This window comes from Thyridium curvatum, assembly GCF_004353045.1.
Source record: "Thyridium curvatum strain D216 chromosome Unknown NODE_11_length_606192_cov_83.229133, whole genome shotgun sequence".
Classification (NCBI taxonomy): domain Eukaryota; kingdom Fungi; phylum Ascomycota; class Sordariomycetes; order Thyridiales; family Thyridiaceae; genus Thyridium; species Thyridium curvatum.
In genome coordinates, this window is record NW_022156766.1 from 567,252 (window position 1) to 589,557 (window position 22,306).

Below are 22,306 nucleotides of genomic sequence, written 5' to 3' on the forward strand. Positions count from 1 at the left end.
CATAGTCTGACTCTCATACGCAGTAGAGGCGAGCCCTTTCAACAGTCAAATAACCAGTACTCTGGTTCCAACCACCGGCTTCATTCGGGTTGATGGAAGTGAGTCAAGTGTCACTCCGTACTAGCCTTGACTTCATCTTCATCCGAGCAAAAGGTAAGAAGCAAAAAGATCAAAAAAAGGGGTAAAAAAGACCCAAAAAAAATAACGACAATGGCATCATTGAGAATCGAACGCAGCTAGTTGCACCAACGGGATGGCTGAAGTGCCGCAGTTTCTACTATCCGACTCCCTAACCACTATGGCATATAGCCACCAGTCGCTATTGATATGACTATTGTTGTTCCTTCTTATAAGGCCTTTGACACTTCCAGTTTAAAATTCTCCCCTGACCACCGAAACTAAACTCACAGCGAAGCAGCAGCACAAACTAGGTAGCGCCAGCCCAGCCAGTCTCTGGGCTATCAAATGTAGCTGCGTTATTCATTGTTCATGGGCGTCTTTCACACAGCCTCCTCCTGCAGATGAATAACTTCGTATGCTCCCCTCGTTCACCTCGCCTTCCCCAATCGTACTAGGTTTAGACATCATAAAACACTGAAGCCTCCAACTGGACCGGCGACTTTGATGCAGAGTCAGATCCGGAGGAAGCCCAGACTCCAAAATAGGACAAATGCCGAACATTCAGGCCCGCGTGTCAGTCGTGATCGTCGGCCCAATAAAGACCCCCTTCGTCCACGCCGAGAACTCGGCCTCGTCCTCCCTGATGATCCGCGCCGTCTCCGGGTCCTCGAAGAAGGCCCAGTTGGCGTCGAAGTGCGCCCGGTCCCGGTACGTCAGGACCGCCACCGCGTCGTAGGCGAAGTCGGCCTGGTCGCCGCCGCCGGGCAGCACGGCGGCGGGGAAGTCGGGCGGCGCGCCCCGCTCGACGTAGTGGCGCGTGTGGGTGAGCGGGAACGTGTCCCCGGTCAGGTTCCTCATGAGGGGGATGTGCACGTTCTCGTAGTGGTCGCGGTACTGCTCCGGCGTGATGCCGGCCTTCCGGCCGCCAAACATGAGCAGCTGGAACCCGCAGGTGGTGACGGTGGCTGCCGAGGCGAGCTGCATGGTGAGCGGATGGCTTACGGTGCTCCAAAAGGGAACAGAATGGAGGCTTCTTTCGGATGGAAACAGAACAAAATAAGCCGCTCCCCGCATCCCATGTTAAGTAGGCGGCACGAGCATCTTATTACCACTTTGAGTAATGCTGCGCCGCAAAAAGCAAACCCGCGCGTTCCGGGGTCGCATCGCGTCCTGCAGTCAGCTGAGCAGTACTTGTACATGTTGGCGACGGGACACGGGGCTGAGGTGCCGAATTTGCTACAGATGTTTGAGAACATGGCAGTGTGCAGAGTAACGGGCTCGTCTTCCTCCACACGCTGGGATGAACATGCCTATATCTCAAGAAGTCAGACTTGTGTGGCAAAGATCTAAACATTTCCCGTGAAGTCTCAACTAGGCCTGCATATTATGGCTACCTCTTGTGGTTATCACCAGTTCCATTATCCCACTCCGCATCCTTTTGGGGACTCTACCAGGCCATTCAGCCACCTCATTGTCTCTCACGAGAATTATTGCGTTGGAAAGGGGAAAAGACCATGAGCTTCCGTATATTCAGATTCATTCTAAGCAATTCCTAGAAGAAACAAGCCCACTTGTATAGGATCAATGAATGGAAAAAGAATAGGTTGACTCGCGCCATAAAAGTGTAAGAAGATCTCGGTAAAGATAACAAGCCTCCCCCCAAACTCTATAATCATGAATGAAGAAATGCTCGCTTTTCCACATCAAAGTTCGTAAAAAGTGTGTGCTTGGGGACCCCCAAGTTGAGGTCGTCGTGCAATATATGAAACAAACATGTCAAAAACAATGCCGCCAGCCCAGACATCCACAACCCCCCCTCCTAATCTAGATGCTGCACCACACACGCCTGCCAGCCATTCCCCGAAAAAGCCAAACATATACAGAAAAGACAATTGAAAAAAAAAACGAAATGAGGTTCCTTTCTACGAATACTCGCCCGTCCTACCAGCAGCCCCATCCATATCCCACGTCGCAAAGGTAGCGTCCGGCCACGCCGCGCCCGCCAGCTCCGTGGGGCTGACCCACGACGCGCTGACCGTGTCGAACCACGCCGCCCAGTCGGCCTGCATCGCCTCCGCCGGCTCCGGCGGGCCCACGTTGGGAACCGGCGGCGGCGGGCCCGCCATGACGACGCTGGCGTTGGCGGGCGTGGGCACGCGGCTCGGCGGCTTGGGGGGCGCCGTGGCCGCGAAGTCGAGCGCCTTGAAGGAGCGGATGCGCTCGGCCCACTGGTCGAAGACGGTGTTGCGCATGCGCCAGCCGAACGGGTGCTCGCGGTCCTTGGCCTCCTCGAGCCGCAGGGCGAGTCGCTCCATGACGTCGCCAAAGGCCAGCATGTCGGGCGTGCAGCGGTCGGGCCAGCGGCGGCCGTACCAGAGCGAGGTCAGCTTGGCGAGGGTGACGTCGGCGTGGGCGAGCTGGACGAACAGGGCCATGGGGATGCTGAAGTACTCGGAGCTGTCAAAGGTGAAGAAGACCTTGAAGAAGGCGCGCAGGGCGAAGAGGCAGTTGCACTGCAACTCCTCCTGTGCCGGTGAGAGTCTGTGAACGGCGTCGGCGGGCGAGATAGGCGGGCTGTCGGTCAGGGAGATCTTGTACAGATGGATCTCGGCTGTGTGATAGCTCAGGATGATTGATACTGATCATGGGTGTCAGTACGATCCACATGTGATCGGTCTTCTTGGCTGGATTTCCAGGGGTTTTGGTTGAAGCTTACTATCATTCTTCAACACCTCCGGTAAACTATTCCAAAAGTTGTTAAGCTCATCTCGGAAATTCCTGATGAACCCTGGAACAACGATTTTGTGGTCACCACCCAGATCTGCATCCTTTTGCATCTGGTAGATCTTCGAGGTGATATACTGGAGCCTCGCCAATTTCGCCAACCGGTGATCCTGGCTGAGCGGGTCGCTCCGCTCAAAGAGCTTACAAGCTTCCTCGACCTGGGCCGAGTACTGCAAGGCTGTAAGCATGTTGATGCTCGTCGAGATGGTGGAACTGAGGTAGAAACAGGCCACGAGCGCTCTTCTCTCCTCGATCGTGTGGCCACTGCCCTCAGGGCTATGCGGTTGCTGCAAAGCGCGAGTGGAGAACCGCTCCATGGGCGTCGGCGCCTTATCTAGACCAAGGTCCGTGGTGAGAGCCATCGCGACGTGCAGCAGATTGGTGATCTGAGGGCTGACAAAGATTTGGGAGCCGTACCTGTGTTCATTAGTTGCCTATAACCCAACCTCGTTTTTTTCGCTCCAGAACTTACCAATTCGCAAAGACCAGCACACCCTGGAGAAGCTGTAGACTCTTGCAACCCTTCTTGAACAGCTGCTCGCTGATGTAAGCCATTAGTAGGCGCGTGAGTCTGTTCTGTTGTTCAAGATCGTGATATGACGACGCCATCATGATAGCGAGGAAGATCATGGGCTTTTCTCTCCGCAGATACATCGCCGTCGCATTGGGCGCAAGCTCAACAAACGGAGTCAAGAACTCTTGCCGATGACGAAACAGGCGCAGAATATCCTCGGCCTGGGAATCTGAGATCTGCAACTCTGCAAAGACGGGGTCAATGTCACCGTCTGTCAGCGGAAGAGGTGGCGGTGGTTGCTTCTTCGGAGGTTGTTTCGGTTGAAGAGCTCTCGGTGTACTCGACGAGGAGCTCCTGGCAAGATCTCCGTTCTGTTGTGGTGTTGGCGGTACACTTTGCACGTCCAATGTTAGAGCTCTGGCCAACCGAGTGATTGTATCGAGTCGAGGTGATGTTCCCCGATCTCGCTGCATAGTCCCGCACTTACTTTGGATCTGCCAAACGGCGCTTCTTCTTGGCCCTGGGGTTGATGTGGCACTCCTTGCCTAGCCTCTGACACCTATAGGAAAGATACAGACTGTCAGAATACGAGAACCTCGTGCGTTGCTTCGTGTACTACGCCCCCAACGGCGCTGTGCGCCGGGGGCACCGCAGAGATGGCGTGTCTCACCTCTCGCACTTTCCCGTGCCGTTGCCATCATCAGGCCGTATGCACTTGGCCTTGGAGGCTGCGCAGTTGGCGCAGGCCCGGTAGCCTCCAGGAGGCACAAACTTGAGCGTCGTCTCCATGAACATTGCTCCCTGGCCGTCCTCGCCCTTTCTATGTCGCACGTGTCAGGCACACAGCTCCGGCTGCAGCACCGATTCTCATACCGATCCCCCACTTGCGGCGGGGGGTGACAGCAAGCTCTCTCGTCAAACAAAGGCTGAATAGGGAGAAAGGCCGCCGGGTGAGTGAGAGGGGGGAGCAAGGTGAGCAGAACGGCACGGCGAATGACCAAAAACGATCTTGGGCGGGACCCGAGAGCCTGGGAACCTAGACACAAGGGCCCGGGTCTTTAAAAGGGTCTCAACGTGCGGGTATGTCTCGCAACCCCGGGGAGGTGGCGTCGGGGAGAGCGCGAGTGCGGTCCAAAAAGGCCCGCCCTGTGTCTTGCCCCAGCCCTCCTGCTCTCTCTCTCTCTCTCTCTGGCTTTTTGCCTGGCACGGCACAGCAGAGCACAGCACGAGCAACTAGCCCTGACTCTCCCAGAGGTACCTATGGAGGAGGAACCCGCCGTGACGGTTAGACTTTCGGGTGCCGGAACTTTGGCTGTTTTCCCCCGTCCTCGCTTCGCTTGTCTGGCACAACGGCGGCTGGTCCGAGCTCGCTAGGATCCCTGACAGGTGACCTTTTTTGACGTCTGCCCCTCCTGGCCGGCCCCCTATTTTTTTGTTCCCTTGCTTCCCGCGCGAGCAAGCTTGCCTGGGCTGGGGCCGAGTCGAGAGTTGCGCAGCCAAGAAAACCAAGCAGGCAAGCAGAGTTTGAGTGGGAAGGGGGGGTATGTCTGACTTGGGCGCCGCGAGACGACGTGAGAAAAGAAGGTTTGCGCCTCTGGCGTGAGGTGGTGGTAGCGGCACGTGAACTGTGAGCTAGCACCCGGCAGAAGCCTGGGTACGCTACCAGTACCAGACTAGCCCTTTGCCGTCCAGGCCCAGAGGCGTCGTCGACCCTTCTGAAATGAGCCCAGAAATGGGTCCACGCCCAGGTCCAGATTGTCGCCCGATTCAGTCAAGACCCTGCCTTGTGTCTCCTTTTTTGATTGTAATTTCAAATTAGTTACTGTTCTTTTTCTTTATCAGCCCTCTGTGGCTTCCATTTCTTTCGCCCATTCTTTGATACCCTTTTGATGGTGTGATGTCATTGGGCGACTTCGCTCCACCACCCAATCACCTAGCCTCCTCGATCCAGTAGATCGGACGGGCATGTGTGTGTGTATGAAGTATGTCTATGCCCACTCGAACTCGTAGCAGGAACCTCGAGACAAATAAAGCAAACAATCACATGGATGGAATGACGACAGACGGGGCAAAAGTAAGACAGAAAACACGGTGATCAGCACGCCCTGAGATGTGATGGGTGGGGTTGAGGGGGAGAGCCATCGCCCTACCGGGAACAATGGAGGAATTGAGGGGGGGAAACAAGAGATCGCGGACTGACCGACTGTGCTCACTTGATCTAACAAAGATAGTCAAATTGTTGGATCCCCGCCTGCAGCGAGGGAATAGATAAGACAAGCTCAGCTGAAAGGGCGAGTCGACTTCCCAGCCACTGCCAGCCAGCTCCGAATTCGCACGGGCAGGTGGTTATCGAGTACAAGAACAACCGGCCGAGAGTAGGGAAGGAGAAGGTCAGCACCGCACACAGAAATTGCTTTTGCCTCTGGGCTAGTCACCCGCGTCCCAAGTTGTCAAGCAGACTGAATCATCAGCGAGCTAAAATGGCGCGTGGGGACGGACGACCGACTGCTCTAGCCCGCGCGGCCTGGGCTGGCTAAGAGACTTAGATCCGTATGTTGACGAAGACGCACATCTGATCGCCAAAGTCTGGCCATATGGACGAGAGAAGATGGGATGGAGGATGGAAAGATGGGCCAGCAGAGGGAGCAAGTGGCTAGCGGGAACAGACGGGAATAGAGCCTGGCTTCCTGCCTGTTAAGGTCTTTGTGCATTAAAACCCCAGGGCTGGTCCCGCTCTGGCTACTACCACAGCATCGGCATCGCGTTCGCCATGCGGTCTGGGCGCCCATGAATGTGCACGCGTGCATGAATCGTGATCGGGGGGGGCCCAGGACAGCGTAGCTCGCTCGTCCGGGGTGAGAACCTGCGCGGGAGGCAACAAGTGTGCGACGGAGTACCCAAGAATAGAGAGACGGGAATCAAGGCGTCGGTGGCGTCGGCCGAATGACATGACACTGCAAAATGAATGTTCTGGGGAGACTGGTCACAAAGGCTTGTCTTGGCAGGCGGCCGTCTCTCGTGGCCTGTCATGGGCCAGATGGGATGTGCCGTCCGCCACGTTGGGGGCTCTTCCATGCCATTGGGACGAACCGGGCAAGCGAGCAGGCTGGCTGTCTCATTGCATCCAATCAGCGCCACCACATTCTCCTCAGCTCTGATGCTCGTCTGTGTGTAGGTGGAAGTGTACCGCGGAAGGCGTCAGAAATGAGCGAGACCCTTCTTTGTTCTAGATCCTTGCTGCTCTATGCCCTCTCCTCTCTGATGACGTTCGCTACACGGTCTGCACCTGACCCTGGCCTCAGCACAGAATTGCCTCCACAGGCATCAAAAGAAATCATTTGCAGATCCGGAAGCGACGCGACTTGCTAGGCCGCATTGACGAGCTTTGTCGAGACAGCTCACGCTTTTCAGGCCAGCTTAGAAGGCTGATGCCAGGCGACCAGGATTGTTTGTCAAGAGGCCGGCCTGCATTAAGAAACACTCGTGTCGTTTTGCCGAGTCCGGGGTGACATCAAGAGAGCAGCCATACACAGGATTGCCCTCAGATCGGCCACTGTTCCGAAAGGTGTCGGCGACGCCCCGTAGAATAACTTGAGCCGCATTACATCACACATCACAGACATGTCACGACGAGCCAGCAGTGAGTGTAGGTGAATATGTCTATGCCCCAATTATCCCGGAAACCTCAGATAACTACATCAAAGCAACCGACACTTGCCCGTGGGCTATACAGCGTTCCGGTGCACTATTCCTCTTCCCTCCCACCTCCACGGCCAAAAAAATGGGCTCAACTCGGGCCAGCTATGCCGGGCCAACCCCTCAACATCTACAGGGCGCGCCATCTGCGAGTACCGCATTGGGTCCCCAAGAGGCGCACAAGCATCCCCCAACCGAGTCCAGCAGCAAGGAGATGCAGATTAGTCCCATCTTCCCCGGTGTAGTCGATTGTCCGCATCCGCGGTGGATGGTAGATAACCCCGAAGCTCGACCCCGACGCAGATAAATCAGGTCGGATGATATGTGCGTCGAAGAGCCAATCATGTCTTGAGACATCAATGAAAGCAAGATCTAGTAAAGGAGAGGACGGCGTAGGGGCCAGCGACATCCCCAGGGTGTCACTTCCGATTCGTGACACGCAAATGTGCATCCCTACACCTCGAATAAACGCCACCTAAAACTTTGCGTCGGGAAAAGGATCGAATCGCCGACGGCAAGAGTCAAATTCCAAACGCCGAATATGCCAATGGACAATAAGGTACAGGTCGTCGTGCGTCATGACTGGGAAGAAACTCAAGCGTTCGTGACCTACATCAACAAATCTCGGATTAGTCTGGGGCCCTTCGAACAAATTGGTCAGTCTTCAACTTACCCGAAGGATCCTTCTTGAGTAGTCCTCATTGTCGGCAATACTTCCAGAGCTCATCCTGCGCTGGGCCATGACAGGGTCCATGCGGGAGTCCGAGGCGGAATATCCGCCACTGCTGCTGGGAGGCTTGCCCGAGTTCATGAAGGCATTGACAGCGGCATTGCGACGGTGCTCTTCCTCAATCTCGCGGTTGCGGCGGCGGCGCATGAAGAAGAAGAGACCACCGACGGCAGCACCCACGACGGCGACACCCACTACGACACCAGCTGCAATGCCAGCGGTGTTGGATTTCGACTGGGGCTGGGCAGAGGCTGAGGGTGTGTTGCTCTCGGTTACGAAAACGGTCGGGGCAGCTGTCAACCTGTCAGTCATGGAATCATCGCGTTGTAACTGATTGCGCAAACATACATGAGGTTGTAGAGGTCGTGGTAGGTTTTGCCGCGGCGCTTGAACTAGGATCGGGCAAGTTGTGGACGTCGACTAACTCAAGACCAGTGTTGTAGACGGTATAGTAGCCGAGACCACCACCTGCAAACAAAACAAAAGGGGTCAGTCAAATCTAACTCGATGAAAGCCCAAAACCTATCGAGAGCGAGTCGGGGCAACTTACAGGCTTGTTCACCAAAGCCAGTGCACGAGATGTTGCACATCTTGTCGTCGACCAGAGTGCTCTTGGGCGGGTAGCTGTCACCGCAGTAGCACTTTTGGCCCTGGGTCGTAGCAGCAACCTTCTTGCCCAGCTTTTGGCAGAGCTTATTGCCACATTCATCCTTGGAATTGTACTTTGGTGCTGAGTTGAACTCGAGGTCGCCAGAGGAAGAGAAGCAACCCTGAACGACGGGAACCATAGGCTGCGGGACACCTGAGGGTTCCTCGACGGCAACCAGAGCCCGGGCAAGCTGGTCGGGAAGAGCAACAACGCCCACAGCTACGAGAGCCGTCATGGTGTTGAAGAATGACTTCATTTTGACCGATCTTTTCGAGACGCCTTGAATAGGTACGATTTTCTCTCCCGTTTCCGACTGTCGATTAGTGTGATTTTCCCGGATTCGTACGCGGTCCGGTGATGCTGATGGAAAATTCGACGTGCGGAACGATGGATGTTGATGATGGCCTGATGAGAGAGCGTCTGATTGCTAGAAAAGGCGGGTATGGAATAAGGCAGATCGCTTCGGAAAATGATGGCTCGCTAAGTGATTCCGCGTGGCGGATGGTGTAGGAAGAACAAGAAACAGTGTCAAAAGAATCGAAACCGAAGTAACGGCAAGGGTGATGATCGAATCGAAAGGCTAGACGCGAGTCGTCTTTGTTGTTTTGGATTGTTTGTCGTCGATGATGCTGGCTCTCTCCCTTTGTGGGCTCGTCACAGATGGGCGGACATTGGAGTGCGCTTTTTTCTTCTTGTCTCCTGGTGAGTGAGTGAACAAGCGAAGAGAAGGGCTTTGTCTTGTCAAGGGCGACGGGTTCAGTTCAGTTCGTCGTCGAAGGGATAGTTGAGCGACTGGACGGGATGACTGTCTGTGATCGGAATGAAACGAGTGAAAACCGAGTCACAGGTGATGGAGGAAGCAAGAGTGGAGGGAGCGTGGCCTGTTTTGTTGAAAGGGGGAGAAATGGAACACGAGGCCTGGGAGGGAGAGGAGAGTCGAGGAACGAGAGAGAGAACTCCAGGGGATGGGCCTGCAAAAAGCGGGCAAGTTTCTTTTCGAGGGTTGGGGAGGTGGAACGGGTAGGGGCGTGGCGGCAGTGGGTCGCGGACAGTGTGAGAACAGATGGGTGCACGACTTTATTGGATCCTTCCAAGGCTCCCAGCACGATCATGGGTGTGATTAGGGGGGTACAAGCGGGCAATTACTGCAAAACAGTTCTCATTTCGGCACCCCTGCTTCACACTCGGGGCACTGTGGGAAATACCCGCAGGCCGGGAGTCCACTGGAGACACGCCATCTGGATCCTGCGAGCCGGCGCGAGGATGGGCTGGAGGGGAGGGGTGGAATCAACGATATCTGGGAAATTACAATACAGCGGGCGTGGAGGTTGTTCACGGGTACCAGCATCCCAGGTGCCACCAAAAGTGCTGCCTATTCCTGGTTGATCGGCCCCAGCACGCACCAAGAGAGGGCTGGTTGCGTTCTCTGGCCCCCCTGCAGCGAGCTCCTCTAGGTATTTTCTATTTTTCCTTTTAAACGCGTTTCCTGCTGCCGGTCTGTGGTTGTGTTCCTGGCAGTAGCGACCCCACCTCTGCCTCACCAACCGCCCATTGGGCTTAGGGCGATGGGGATCCGAGCAGGGGCCTGTCCAATGATGCCCGGTAATCTGCGCGGCGCCCCAGTAATTTCAGGTACCATTGGTCAGACTCGCCCGCGCGTCCCCATAATTAGCCCCCTGCCGAGAGGGGTCAACAACGAGCGAAATAGCCCTCGATCCAACCGACACGCATGCACGCAAAAAAACCTGGACAAGCGCCAGGAACAGCACCTGCTTTCAGGGGAAATCACTGTCGATCACTGCTCGCTACCCAACACGCCGGCCTTTCTGGACCTCTGTTGGTCCTGGCTCGGCGCTCGACAAAACAGCCGGGGCATGTGGCACAGACATGGCAGAATCGAGCAGAAGAGAGGAATGATCTGGCAATGACAAGACTTCATGTTGGGAGGGAGGAGCGATTAGAGCACACGGCGAGTGCGGTCCGATTGTCAGGCGTCGTGCCACCGGTGCCAGACACTCAACCAACAACAACACACACTGTGAAGTGCAATTCTTGTCGCACTGTAGGCTCCGGCCGTTGTGGGCACGGGTAGCACAGTGGTCACGGTGTTCAGCGTGCAACAGTGTACTCCGTAGCCCCTGAAGCAGATTGATGGCGGGATTCGCCAAGTGCGGGAGCAACAGCGTTGGACATGGCCAAATTGCGGACGTCTGAGGTTGGTCTTTGGGGTCTCCAATGTCAAACTGTCGGCGAGGTGGCCGAGGCGACGTACGAAGTACCGAATCACTGCGATCAGAGCCCGTCAATTCAGGTTTGTGGCTTGTTGTTTCAGATATGTTCAGAACTGTTTACCCTCAAGACGGTGCCACAGTGAGCCTGGCGAGTCGTCGCACGGAGGACCTCGACGCTTATGCAGGCACGCACACCTCACCTGCACTGCAGCATCCATGTGCCCATCAGCGTCACATCAGAGCGCTCACTCAGTACCAAAATAGCGTGATGTCGAAATCTCGTTATCAGGCGTCAAGAAAGCACCAGCGAAGAATGAGAAGGCTCCCAACCCAATGTCTGACCGAGTCTCGACAGACATGTCTGTGTCGAATACGAGCAACCGTAGGTCCCGGCACGTCAGCCCAGTCCTGCAGCCGGTCTCTTGGCTGGACGTGGCTTGCATTAGAGAGCCTGTAAAAAGCAACCTGAATCCACCCATCGTCCAAGCCAGCAGGGTCAGGCCTACGTCGGTACAACAGGATGGAACCGGTAGCGACAGATATTGTCTTGCTATCCCGCGAATCAATCATCTGCTTGTGGGCTACGCTCCACCAGACCGTACGAAGTATGACATGTCGCCATTGACGGTCACACAACAGACAACGGTTGGGTGATTACGCACAGTCTCTCGCATCACGGCTTGCAGAGGTACTCGCAAACGATGAACGGAACAAGTTGCAGACAGAGAGAGACAGGAGAAGAGATAGAGAGAGAGAGATTGGCGTCCTCACCCGCTGCGGTAGCTTGCCTGAACTGGACGGAAATTGGAGAGAACACAGCCTCGACGCAAGGAACGGGGATCAAGACCCGGGAAACCTTGATTGCATAACGGATGTGACGGAGATCATGCAAGCGAAACAAGATCTTCCCGCGCCCAAGCCCCAATGGACCAGGTGTTTGGCATAACCGCGCCGCGACTTTTGACCCCAAAGGTCCAAGACCAAGACGGATTGGCAAAAGATAAGCAGGAGTGCACTCGGGGGCTGCTTCCAGAGATGGAAAAAGAATTGAAGCTGTGTCTGTGCGCGAGTCTTTCTGACCTCATGCAAGGGGCTCTTCCATCTTGAGCAATCCACACCTCTCTGTTCATCCCTCGCAAAAGCGAAACAGTCAAACAGTCAGCTGCGCACAATATTCCCTGTGATCTATCCAAAATCCAATTCCTCAAGATCCATCCAGGCGCTCCTTTCGGACAACCTTGGGGCTTTAAGGTTATGGGTGCCACTCTGCGTACTAACGATGGAGAGCATTCCAGTTGTGCGGAGCGGGCTCCCACGCGTGGCTTTTGTTTCCACCCTTGGATTTTTTCCGACTCGTGGTGGATGACGATGGCAACGCGAGATGCTGCATTCCAGAGGCAGCGCGTCGCCCACGCCCACGCTCATACCTTCTCACTCTGAGTGATGGTTGTCCTTGGGCTTGCCGCCCGTCTTGGCAGTCGATAAAAAAACGCCTCCGAGCCCCCCTGCCAAGGCTACAGCCACCTCCGTGGACGTCGCATCGCGATCTGTGATCCAACTGCTCGCGATCTGTATGCAGCATTGTACCGGCGCTCTCCTCTGGAGCACAGTCATGAGAGTCTGTTTGTACCTGAGTCTTTTAGTGGCCTGGAGCTAGCTTTTCTGGCAGCTTGCCCAGCCCGGTCTTTCCGGAGCTTGGGTCTTGGGCGGCGCGCCGCGCGCCGAAGCCGTAGCGTTAGATCCATCACTAACTAATCGTTATCTCCATCAAGTCTGTTGTGTACACTCATCCTCCATCGAGTGATGCTTCTTTCTTGGAGACGGGCAGGCATCTCGTAATGAGGCTCAATAATTGCAAGCTGCCAGGAGGGCGACGTGTTTCATGCCGGCCCCTTGTGCCGCTCCGTGGCTGAACACCCTCATCAAGCTTGAGGGTGCCCGGCTTGCTTGCTGACCTGCTCCTCCCGCGCTCGTACATGCATCTCGGCCCACAGTGGAGAGAAAAGCCGTCTCTTTTCCTGGCATGGCATCGGGTCTAGAAGCGCACAAGCAAGTCGACTCTACAAGTACAAGTTGCCATTCACCATCCATCCAAACATCCAAGACATCCTACCACGACTGGCAATAAAAACATTGGATCTTGCGTCGTGGGGCGGCGCGATTGTGCGATGAAGCTGACCCGAGTCCCAAGGTGTATCATGGCAGAATCCTTGCCTCTCGCGTCTCGAATGCCTGCTCCCAGCCCATGGACCTTACGTAAGTAGGCATTCTTCTCTACAAGTACCTAGGACATCGAAGAAATCTGCCTCGCGACTGTGGGGAGCGATGAGTAAAGAGGTGGGGTGGTTCCATCTGCACCGTTCTGAGCTCGTCCGTTGCAAAGGTCCCACATCAGAACCTTGCCAGCTGAAAAGCCAACACCGGCACAGTCACCCCTGGCCAATTTCTTTTGTGCTGATGTTCAACTGCCCGTTAGATCTAAAAGTTCTCTGCTCGTAAGCTTGGCACAGAACATTATGGTGCCACTGTTTCAAACAATGGACGGGAAGATGGTTTAGTAGTTGCCGTGAACAGCGAGGATTTCCACTGGTTTAAGATTCATATCCGGTCTTGAACATTGATGATAGAGGTTGTTGATTAGAGTGCCGTTCCCTTGCGTCAACTCCTGTTGTACCCGTGCCTCATCGTTTCGGCAACTTCCGCAAATTAGTGCATATAAGCTTCAATACTAAGGGCCACAACACCTAGATATGATATTAGAGCTTGTGTTTATTGTGTCTCTCCAAATAATAGTGCAAGTCGGCTTCCTGACAGAGGTTGGCCCGAGGATCTAAGTGCTGTCGAATAGAGTAGATAACATTGGACGTATGCAGGCATGGAATACCGAGACATCCGAGAACTAGTTGAAGAGCTGAGGGAAATCAAATCCAGAAGCCAAAGCTACTAGAAATTAGTAGCGACAAGTGTGCTGGAACAAACAAAGAGAAGCGGCGCAATACACAAGGCAGACTAAGGCTTTAAGTCTGGTGATCAAGTCTATCGCATTGTCGTCTTTGAGCATAAAACTCTCATCCGTCCACCTAAATGCAGAATCAAAGGGGCATCAAGGTCTATCTATGAACTGAAAGTGTTTTCTCGGAAACTTAGTTGGCTTCAAACCAACGGCCCAGCTAGATGATATTGAGACGTGTTCAAATATAATGACTGGCCGCACAGGTATATTACAGAAACGCAGCTAATAATCCAGTCTATTCAGCTTGACAACCCTTCATTTCTTCACTCGGACAAGTGCTCAATTCAGCTGACCATATGGATTTCAGGGCTAATATTCTGCAAGTGCCGGAGACAGATGGCGACCGTCGTGGACGCCATTGCGTTTGGCGAGTGCATTGATCTGACTTCACAGCTTGCGTAGTATCGGGATATTTGATGAGTACTCTCTAAGGAAGTCCTCCTTTATATATAACATCAAACACACTATCAAGGAAGGCTCTGCTTTGCCACCAAATGCTTTCCACAATTTTATTTACGTCGTAATATTAGAGACCGGTTGAACTCCCTCGGAACAGTTTCTCAAGTTTCACAACCGAGATGCCACGATAAGAGGTCCAATCCTTGTTTGAGCGGAAACTATCTCGTGTTGATTGTAGGAAATCCTCGAAGTTTCCCTTCACACACCCCTATCGCCTGTTGCTGGTCTAATTGTAGTCTTGTCCCATTTTCTGACTTGGATGTTACCTCTCGTCTTTGACTTGTTCAAAATGAACCCTAGTCAGAACTCTGATAATCTCGCTTGGGGCAGAAGCGATGAGCTCTTCGAAGTAGGGATCAAGCAAGCCAAATTGACATCGACATGTCGCAGATTCGGGGCTTTCGCAGAGACGATCCTTGAAAGGCCCGCTACCTTGGTCACCCCACTAGCCATAGGCGGGTTCAATATGTTGTATCGCATCCATATCAGCGAGCTCATGGACAAGACAGCGTCTATGCAATAAGTTGTTTCTCGATCTACCTGTTAGGTGCAATCCAAGGACAGCGTCGTCTTCCCAGCCGAGAAGATCCTTGCCGAGACCGCAACGCTTGCGTTTTGCAACCAGCATACCAAACTCCTTGTTCCAAAACTTTCCTTCCACGACATAGCGTCCAACGTTGGACCATTCATCATAATCCAGGACATTGGATCCCGGAGAGGCATGACCAGAGCGTTGGAGGCTCCTCGCGATGAGGACGATACTCCTGTTCTGGATCCTGACATCTCGGAAAGCACACTCCAAAGCCTCTATGTCCAAGTGGCAAGGTGTGTGTTACAGATTGCTCATCCTACATTCCCGCCAATCGGTGCTTTTACAAAGTAAGGTGCAGGCCGCTATGTTGTCAAGGGACGGCCCATTACTGTGAACTGGAGCCATGTGATACAGATTTCAAATATCGCCAACTCGATTTTTCCAGCGGAAGGTACTCCTTATCAGACTGCGGATGAGTGGTATGGGACATTAGCTGAGAAGCAGTTGGCAACACTTATCTCTCAGCACAACGATATTGTGTCCTCAGAAGATGACTGCAGGAATGAATATGCTACTCGACAGATGTTTAGCAGATTGGCCAAGCAAGGTCGCCTAGCAATACTTGGCTTCCTTGACAACCCCTGGTCCGCCCAATCCAAATATGAACCTGGAACCCTGCCTGCACCAGACAATTCAGCTCTTCTCGTCTCTGATGTGACGAATTCAGGCCTAGCAATGTCCTTGTCGACAATGGAAACCAGATCCTAGAATTTATTGATTGGGAATTCGCCTACCTTGCCCCGACACAGTTTGTCTTGGATCCGGTAGCTCCTCCTCAATGTGCCGGAGACGTGGGACAACAGCATTGATAATGGGATCAGCAATCATAAACGGTAATTTGAGACATGGCTTTTGGCCATGGAAGAGGCACACTGTGGCTGGAGATGGAGCCACTGGTTCGATGTGAGATGGCCTATGTCATGGCAGAAACACCCTACAATCGTGGTTTCTAGATTCATGTTCCTCTGATGCTCCTTCCAGAAGAAGAATCTTCAACGTATAGCTAATTATGGCCCGGTATCCCCAGTGTCCAGTGTGGAATGGGAGGGAGGCACGGGTTTGAACTTGCTTTCGTTCAAATGCAACAAATCTGGGCCACGACATTTCTCAGCTGGACAACTTTCCATCATCCCGTATTCTGGCCACAGAAGACTATCTGAACATGTTATCACAAACATTTCTGACTAGACAGCTTGATTCTCTTCTCGAACCATCATCTCCTGCTCTGGCTCCGCGAATTGGCTTCACCCCTAACTTCTTGGAGACGTACCGCATCATGTCTTTTGAGAAATTATATGCCAGGGAATAGTGAACTTTATGAGTGAGCTCCGATCTTGCCATCTGCTTGGAGCTTGAACTGACTTGTTCATCGTCGCAGGATTGAGGAGTGCTTCACAAGAGACATTCGTGCTTTGCTAACTGTCTTGGCTCGATGGACTGGCCGACCAGCGCACCGCCCGGGGCTGAGACTCGATCTTGCAGTGTACTCACCAAGTGATAAAGAACACGGCATGCGATATTTGAACCCTCCCGATGGCTGGCATCACGTGCTGAAGGATAAATTTGCCGATGCCCCCTTTGCATATGCCACCTATTTCACGAACGAAAGAGAGCCTGACATCATTGCCACTATGCCACTAGGCCTTTACACTGTCCTGGATGTCCTCCCGATGGAACTCTGGATTGGCTTCACATTGACGAGGGCATGCGGGACAGGGTGATCTCGCCAGTGAATCTGGAACAGGACTTTGACAGCCGCAGCTTGCCCAAGGCTGATGTTGTAGAGAAATTGACCCTCAGACGATGCTGTTCGCGGCCCGTCAGACCTACAGCGATCCGGCGCTTGATACGCGACAGTCTGGTCGGGTTGAAAGTCCTTCGCTACGATATATGGAGGGTCAGATGCACTGGGTGGAATAGGTTTCTCAAAGGTTGGCATGTCCTGGCCCAAAGGCCCATTCGTGGCTGGGTGTCGAGCTGGTCCTGACAGGTCTACAAACTTGGACGAGGCGCTGAAAAATTGGCCTGCCGGTATGCTGCAAGAGCTGCACATCGGAGATGACTGGAATAACCTCTTGCACAAGGACAATCGCAGCTGGTTTGGGGACACGATATCATTGCGCGCCGTTGATATCGGGAACGAGGACAAGGGTGCGGCAGAGATAAACGACCCTTCGTTTGGTTGCGAGGTACCGAACCCGAAACTTGCGGCGTCCCTGTCCAAGTCGTACCGAAACCTCAGGCACCTCTCTGTATATTTTGTCCTCTCAGCACAGACGGTTCTCGACAGCCTCCAAGAGGTGGACCTAGACGACGTGCAATCGCTCAGGACATTGTCCCTCACAACTGCTCTTCTCCGCCCCTTACACCAGGGCAACCCAGGCATGGTGTCCCTCCTCCGGGATGCCAAAAGGGCCGTCGAAAGATTGCCCAATCTCCAGCAACTGGAGCTCTGGAGCGTCAGCATGGAGGGAGGTCCTCGCATTTTCAAGTACCAGGTCGACGACTGCATCGCGGACATTTACTGGGACAGCCCGGCAGAATGCCAGGTCCAAGATCTTCTCATGTCCATTTGGGGCGTGGTCAACCGCTTGAACGGCCGTCGTATCGTACTTGGAGAGTTTATCTACAAGCAGACCGCGGTGCCCGGGGAACCATGGGATCAGGAGCCGTCGGAGCATTTCTGCACAGCGATACAGAAGAGGCGGGAAGAGGAAATTCAAAAGGGGTCCTCCTCCCCCTGGAGGGACTGGGACTGGGAAAGGTATGCCAACCTGCCATGGGCGCTGTGGCAGTTTTCCGGGTTCGGGTATTAGTGGAGGAGCAGCGCGTGCTTCGCGGGGCCGGAACATGGCAGGCGTCAGGGGCAGAAACACAACAAGGAGGCTCGCAGATGATGGGTGTCAATGGCCAGGGACGAAACGGGACAGACTGACTGCGGACAGAGGGATGATCGAGTATGTCGCAACTTGTGTGATTCTGTTGGGAGTGGTTGATGAGAGGGGGATAGTCGTTTGTTTAATGTTGATGATGCGAAGAAGAGCGAGACAAGCTACATCTGTATAGCGTAGGATTAGCGTTTTAGCTCCAGACAGGTCTTCCATGTTCAAGAAAGTAAGCGTTGTAACTTTCAGCAACTGTTCACCTCGTCTCTCGGAGTAGGAGTATCAAAACGGCACAGAACTTGTGTGTCTCTTGGAAGCTGTCGAATGGCATGTTGACAGGTTGCAGAGAGACCTTCTTGGACTGTCCAGGCCCCAACTGTGCAAGTCGAGAGTTGATGATCCATGGATGGCAGCAGACCAAAACGACCGCCCAGTCTCACGCTTGCCTCCCCGAGAGAGCCATACTGCGAGGGTCAAGTCTCGATAAGGGCAAGATGAGACAGCCAAACCGCACGGTGTTCCGGCCTGGCCGGAATTGTGGGTGGTGAGACGAACAAGGCCTGGAGAGCTGAAAGCGATAATAGTTCCGGTTCTGGCCCGCCCGCGTTGACAGAGGTGAATTTCAAGTCTCTCTACCTTCCTCTCGTTTTCCCTCTTTGGAACAGCCTCGCTCGGCGAGCGTAGTGTAGTGCTGTTTAGCGCTGATCTCATCCTTAGAATGTCCCTTTTTGCCCTCCGGAAAAGTCCATGATACTTGGTATCGCGTTCACATTCTTCCACGACTTCGTAGAAGCGGTTCACCACGAACTGAGAAGGGGTGCCGACCCCCGAAAATCCGCGAGCGATCAACCCGGGAAAATCGCCACACAACTCTCCCGTACCGGCCTCACCGTTTTTTGCCGAAGTTCCGTTAAACGAGGCCACTTGCCCCCCCCTCTCCGTTCCCTCCTTGAGGTGAACGAGAGCCAACCAAAGCACATTTGTCAGACGCACCCCCCTAATTCCCTAATTCCTGGGCACGGCGCATTCGGGCTAGCAGTGGGATTGTGATAACTGTCTCTCTGTCCTTTTTGGTTTGGGAAGCACGTTTGACTCCCGGGATGGACCTTGGTCTGCACGTCGGGAACACGAGGGCCAAGCAAAGACCGGCGCACCGTTAGATACGGAGCAAGGACGTACCGGTCGAACCAGGGGGGGGAAAAGAACAACCTGAAGAAGAGCTGGAGCCATCCCACGAGGGCCACGCGTCCCCCTTCAGAAAGGGGCATAGCGTCGCTCGACGTTATCAAGGAAAAAGCAACAGGACTGTGGGGGATGTGGCGCCGCATGTGGACACCGACGCCCTGGCCCTGGCACATGTGAGCATCGGGCCATCGCTACCGACCGAGCTTGTCTTGTCTTTATTTCATTTTGTCTTTTTTTTTTTGTTTCAGGAACAAAAAAGAGTGGGCGGAACCACCGCGACCTGACCCTACCTAGAACGAATGGAGGAAGATGTTGCGAGCTGAAGTGTGGTAGTCAGGAAGCCTGTCCCAAGACTTTGGGTAGAATTATTTAGACTAAAACGTGGATCTGGATTAGGGGAAAGACCAAGCACCCAAAAAAAAACGGTGCTTGATGGACGAATGACGTGCCATTTGAGTACTGAAGATTAGGGATTAGGGGGGGATCGGGGGGCCCACCCTGTCATCATCTTAAATCCTAAATCCTAAATGCTAATTTGTAAGGAATTCTGGTTGTCGTTCTTGGCAGCAAAGCGCCGATTGCAGATCCGCCGGACATGCGTTCGATTCTCGGTCCTTTCTCGCCTTGTTCTTATTTCCCAGTGGAAATGCCGGTGGGAGAAATGCATCCACATCAATGAAGATGAGAGCATTCCGTAGCAAGCGACAGACAAAGGAAGACGAAGAACAAGAAGAAGAAGCGGTCGCTTGGTGCGACAGCGCCAAGGGACCAGTGGCTGGCGTGGCCCCACGAGTGGCATCTGCCGGGAGTGGGCCAGACCTTTGACTATATCCAGCGAGCCAGCAAGCGTTTTCAAGACAAAATGTGTGTCTCACTCATCTCAGCTGGTGGCAGCCTCGATTCCAGCCACGAATCGAGGGGCGGACACAGCTCGGCTAGCAGCTCCCCCGATGAGAGGAGGAGAGGAGGAGAGCGGCCTCGATGAGGCTTTGCTGTTTCGTAGGCACGTCGTGTCTTTCGAGGCGGCGGGAGGGACGTTCCAGAAGCGAGAGCACAGCATCTGCCAAGACATCCCCTGGCGGCTGCCCCGGTCCAATCGGCGCACAGAGACAAAAGCCCAAGAATGCAGAATCGCTTATAGATTCGATGGGCTGCACCGCCAAGGCGTGACGAGCCCCCAGTGTCAGGAGCAAGTCAGGTCTCGTTGCTGTCACTGTCGGATATAACGGCATCTGTCGCAGAGGGCTTGGCATCGTCGTCCTGTGGGCATCCTTTTTTCGTTCTTCTGGGGTAACTATTGGGCTCGGCGCTCATGTGGGATGATTAGCTTTTTCCCGCCAGATCTTTTGGAAGGGGGAAGGGAGGGAAAAAGAAGAAAGTCTTGGCAGCCGCAGGGTTGCATCCCGCATTAAATACAAGTACGTCCGGGTGGTGTTGGTCAAATTTGGTGTCCAGGAGAGGCAGGCAATCTCCTTCGCCACACTGCCTGCTTGCGGGTTGGTTCCAGAATGGACATGGAATGGACCAGGAATGGGCATGGCTGTGTCCCCTCTGTCGTGTCGTCGGGAGATTCTAGCTGTAATAGGCATGCAAAACGTCGCCGGCCGTGGAGGTAACTCATGTGCCCAGTGCGCGAGATTGGCCCTGAAACAGGCAATCCACCTTCACCAGATACAAGTACTTCGAGAACTGCTCTGCAGGGGGATGCTAATAAGCCTGCGGGGATGATGAGAAGAAGGTGTGATATTCAGGGACATATACCTCCTTGGTAGATGGAGCAGAGAGCCACAGGATGGATAGTGACAGACGGCGGCGCGTCCAGACGGACTGTAATACGGAGGGATCTGTCAGCGACACACCGGGCAGGGATCAACGCGGCCTTGGACATGTCACAAGCGTCTTTGTCTTTTGCTGCGAGTGCCCACCGGCAACAGCTTGTCATGACCACTCGAGTCCAACAGCGCATCCACACCTCAGCCGACTTTGCGGCTCCATATCTCTCCCCCCCCACCTTTCATAAACTTGTGCCACTCGTGATCCCGCACGCCGTCCGTATTCTGGCATCTGTGTGTCTGTGCCTGTGTGTGTGTCTGTCCGTCTATCTTTGGACAGGACGGGGACTACTAACAGACGCCGTCGGCGGCGTTCGTTCTCGGCTGTGGATGCAGCAGTAGGTAGTTAACTAATGGCTACATCCACACACACACATACCTATCTATGTACCTACCTGCTTGATTGGGTGTGAGTGGCTCGAACGCACCTCGAGGAAGAGCAGAAGGGGGACCAGAATGCTGCGCACCGGCTGCTCTCAAGGCCAGCCAGGAGTGTTTCGCTCCAAACAAAAAACGGCCAGCACAAAGCTCCGTGCCCCCCGTCTGGTGGAAGCCAAGCAATAGCCGCGTCCTCTCCCCGACGATCCTTGGAGAACGCCAAGAAGCGCTTCCCCCTGTTGACGATGGATCATTCAAGGCGGTTGCATTGCTGAATACGCTTGCTGTCATTGCTTGCTCCGCACGTCCCGTCCTTTTTGGTAAGCCTTTTTTTTCCTTGCTTGGGGACGCAAACAAGGCAAACCGCACGCACACGCTGCCCAGTCTGGAAAGTGTTTGTACAGAGTACTGAGTACTTAGAAGTCTGGATCCCACCGCCGCACGCCGGCCCATAACGTCGATAGACACTCGACACTTGTTCTCTCTTTTTCCCGACACTGCTCGCCATCTTCACCTGCGTGCTCGTCTTCCTTTTCTCGGGTTCTCCTTTCTTTGTCTTTTTCTCTTCCTTGTCAGATACACGTCACGCTCGTTAATACTCGGATTCTTCACCACTGCTTGCTTGGGTACGAACAGTCTACTGGGGAGGGTAATCACGTTGCTGCATCGAGTTCAGTTCACCAAGCAGTGACTCCGGAGCGCACCCCGGATCCTGATCCTGAGATCAGACTCGAATTCGACTCGACTTAGTCGGGTTGGGGAGAAAAGGGAAAAGAACCGAGGTTCTTGGGAGAACGGCCGCACGGGTCACGCATCGCTGCCAAATCACCAAGCCACCAAACCACCAAACCACCCCTTTTGCTAGAGAGGGAGAGGTGCACTGCCTTTTTTGCGTCACTGCCGTGTGCGTCATTGCTTTCGCCGTTGCAAGCGACGTCGCACCGAAACAGCAGCCGTGACCCTGATATCTCGGAATCCGGCTGAAGTCGACCACACGACCAATAGAAAGCTTGGCGGCGTTTTCTCTGGACAGACGGCGCTGCCATCCAGCCACTGCCGAGAAAGGATCAGCGACCGTTTCAGCCAGCGATCTGATCGATCTGGAGCGGGATTGATGTGGGCGGCGCGGAATCAATAGTTTCTGATTCTGAATCGCGCTTATTATTAGGACTGCGCTAGAGGCCGCCAACCAGCTGGGAAGGAGCGACGCCACGCCAGTCAACCGACCGGCGCGCGCC

General features: G+C 54.2%; 5 protein-coding genes across 5 annotated transcripts; 2 read left to right on the forward strand and 3 right to left on the reverse strand.

Moving 5' to 3' along the window:
- Positions 1-681: 681 nt before the first annotated feature.
- Positions 682-1,104, reverse strand: E0L32_002785 (uncharacterized protein; the record flags this gene model as incomplete). The annotated part of the gene is made up of 1 exon (XM_031137012.1): positions 682-1,104. One exon carries the CDS (start codon positions 1,102-1,104, stop codon positions 682-684), a length of 423 nt encoding a protein of 140 aa, XP_030999987.1.
- A 938-nt stretch (positions 1,105-2,042) lies between these two features.
- On the reverse strand, positions 2,043-4,213 carry E0L32_002786 (uncharacterized protein; the record flags this gene model as incomplete). Its single annotated transcript, XM_031137013.1, has 5 exons — positions 2,043-2,758; positions 2,837-3,321; positions 3,377-3,811; positions 3,906-3,977; positions 4,089-4,213. The coding sequence occupies 5 exons, from the start codon at positions 4,211-4,213 to the stop codon at positions 2,043-2,045; spliced, it is 1,833 nt and encodes a 610-aa protein (XP_030999988.1).
- Positions 4,214-7,708: 3,495 nt separating this feature from the next.
- E0L32_002787 (uncharacterized protein) lies at positions 7,709-8,749 on the reverse strand (the record flags this gene model as incomplete). The annotated part of the gene is made up of 4 exons (XM_031137014.1): positions 7,709-7,723; positions 7,788-8,137; positions 8,193-8,312; positions 8,395-8,749. The coding sequence occupies 4 exons, from the start codon at positions 8,747-8,749 to the stop codon at positions 7,709-7,711; spliced, it is 840 nt and encodes a 279-aa protein (XP_030999989.1).
- Positions 8,750-14,485: 5,736 nt separating this feature from the next.
- E0L32_002788 (uncharacterized protein) lies at positions 14,486-15,496 on the forward strand (the record flags this gene model as incomplete). Its single annotated transcript, XM_031137015.1, has 3 exons — positions 14,486-14,545; positions 14,744-15,023; positions 15,174-15,496. 3 exons carry the CDS (start codon positions 14,486-14,488, stop codon positions 15,494-15,496), a joined length of 663 nt encoding a protein of 220 aa, XP_030999990.1.
- Positions 15,497-16,725: 1,229 nt separating this feature from the next.
- Positions 16,726-17,604, forward strand: E0L32_002789 (uncharacterized protein; the record flags this gene model as incomplete). Its single annotated transcript, XM_031137016.1, has 1 exon — positions 16,726-17,604. The coding sequence occupies one exon, from the start codon at positions 16,726-16,728 to the stop codon at positions 17,602-17,604; it is 879 nt and encodes a 292-aa protein (XP_030999991.1).
- Positions 17,605-22,306: the final 4,702 nt, after the last annotated feature.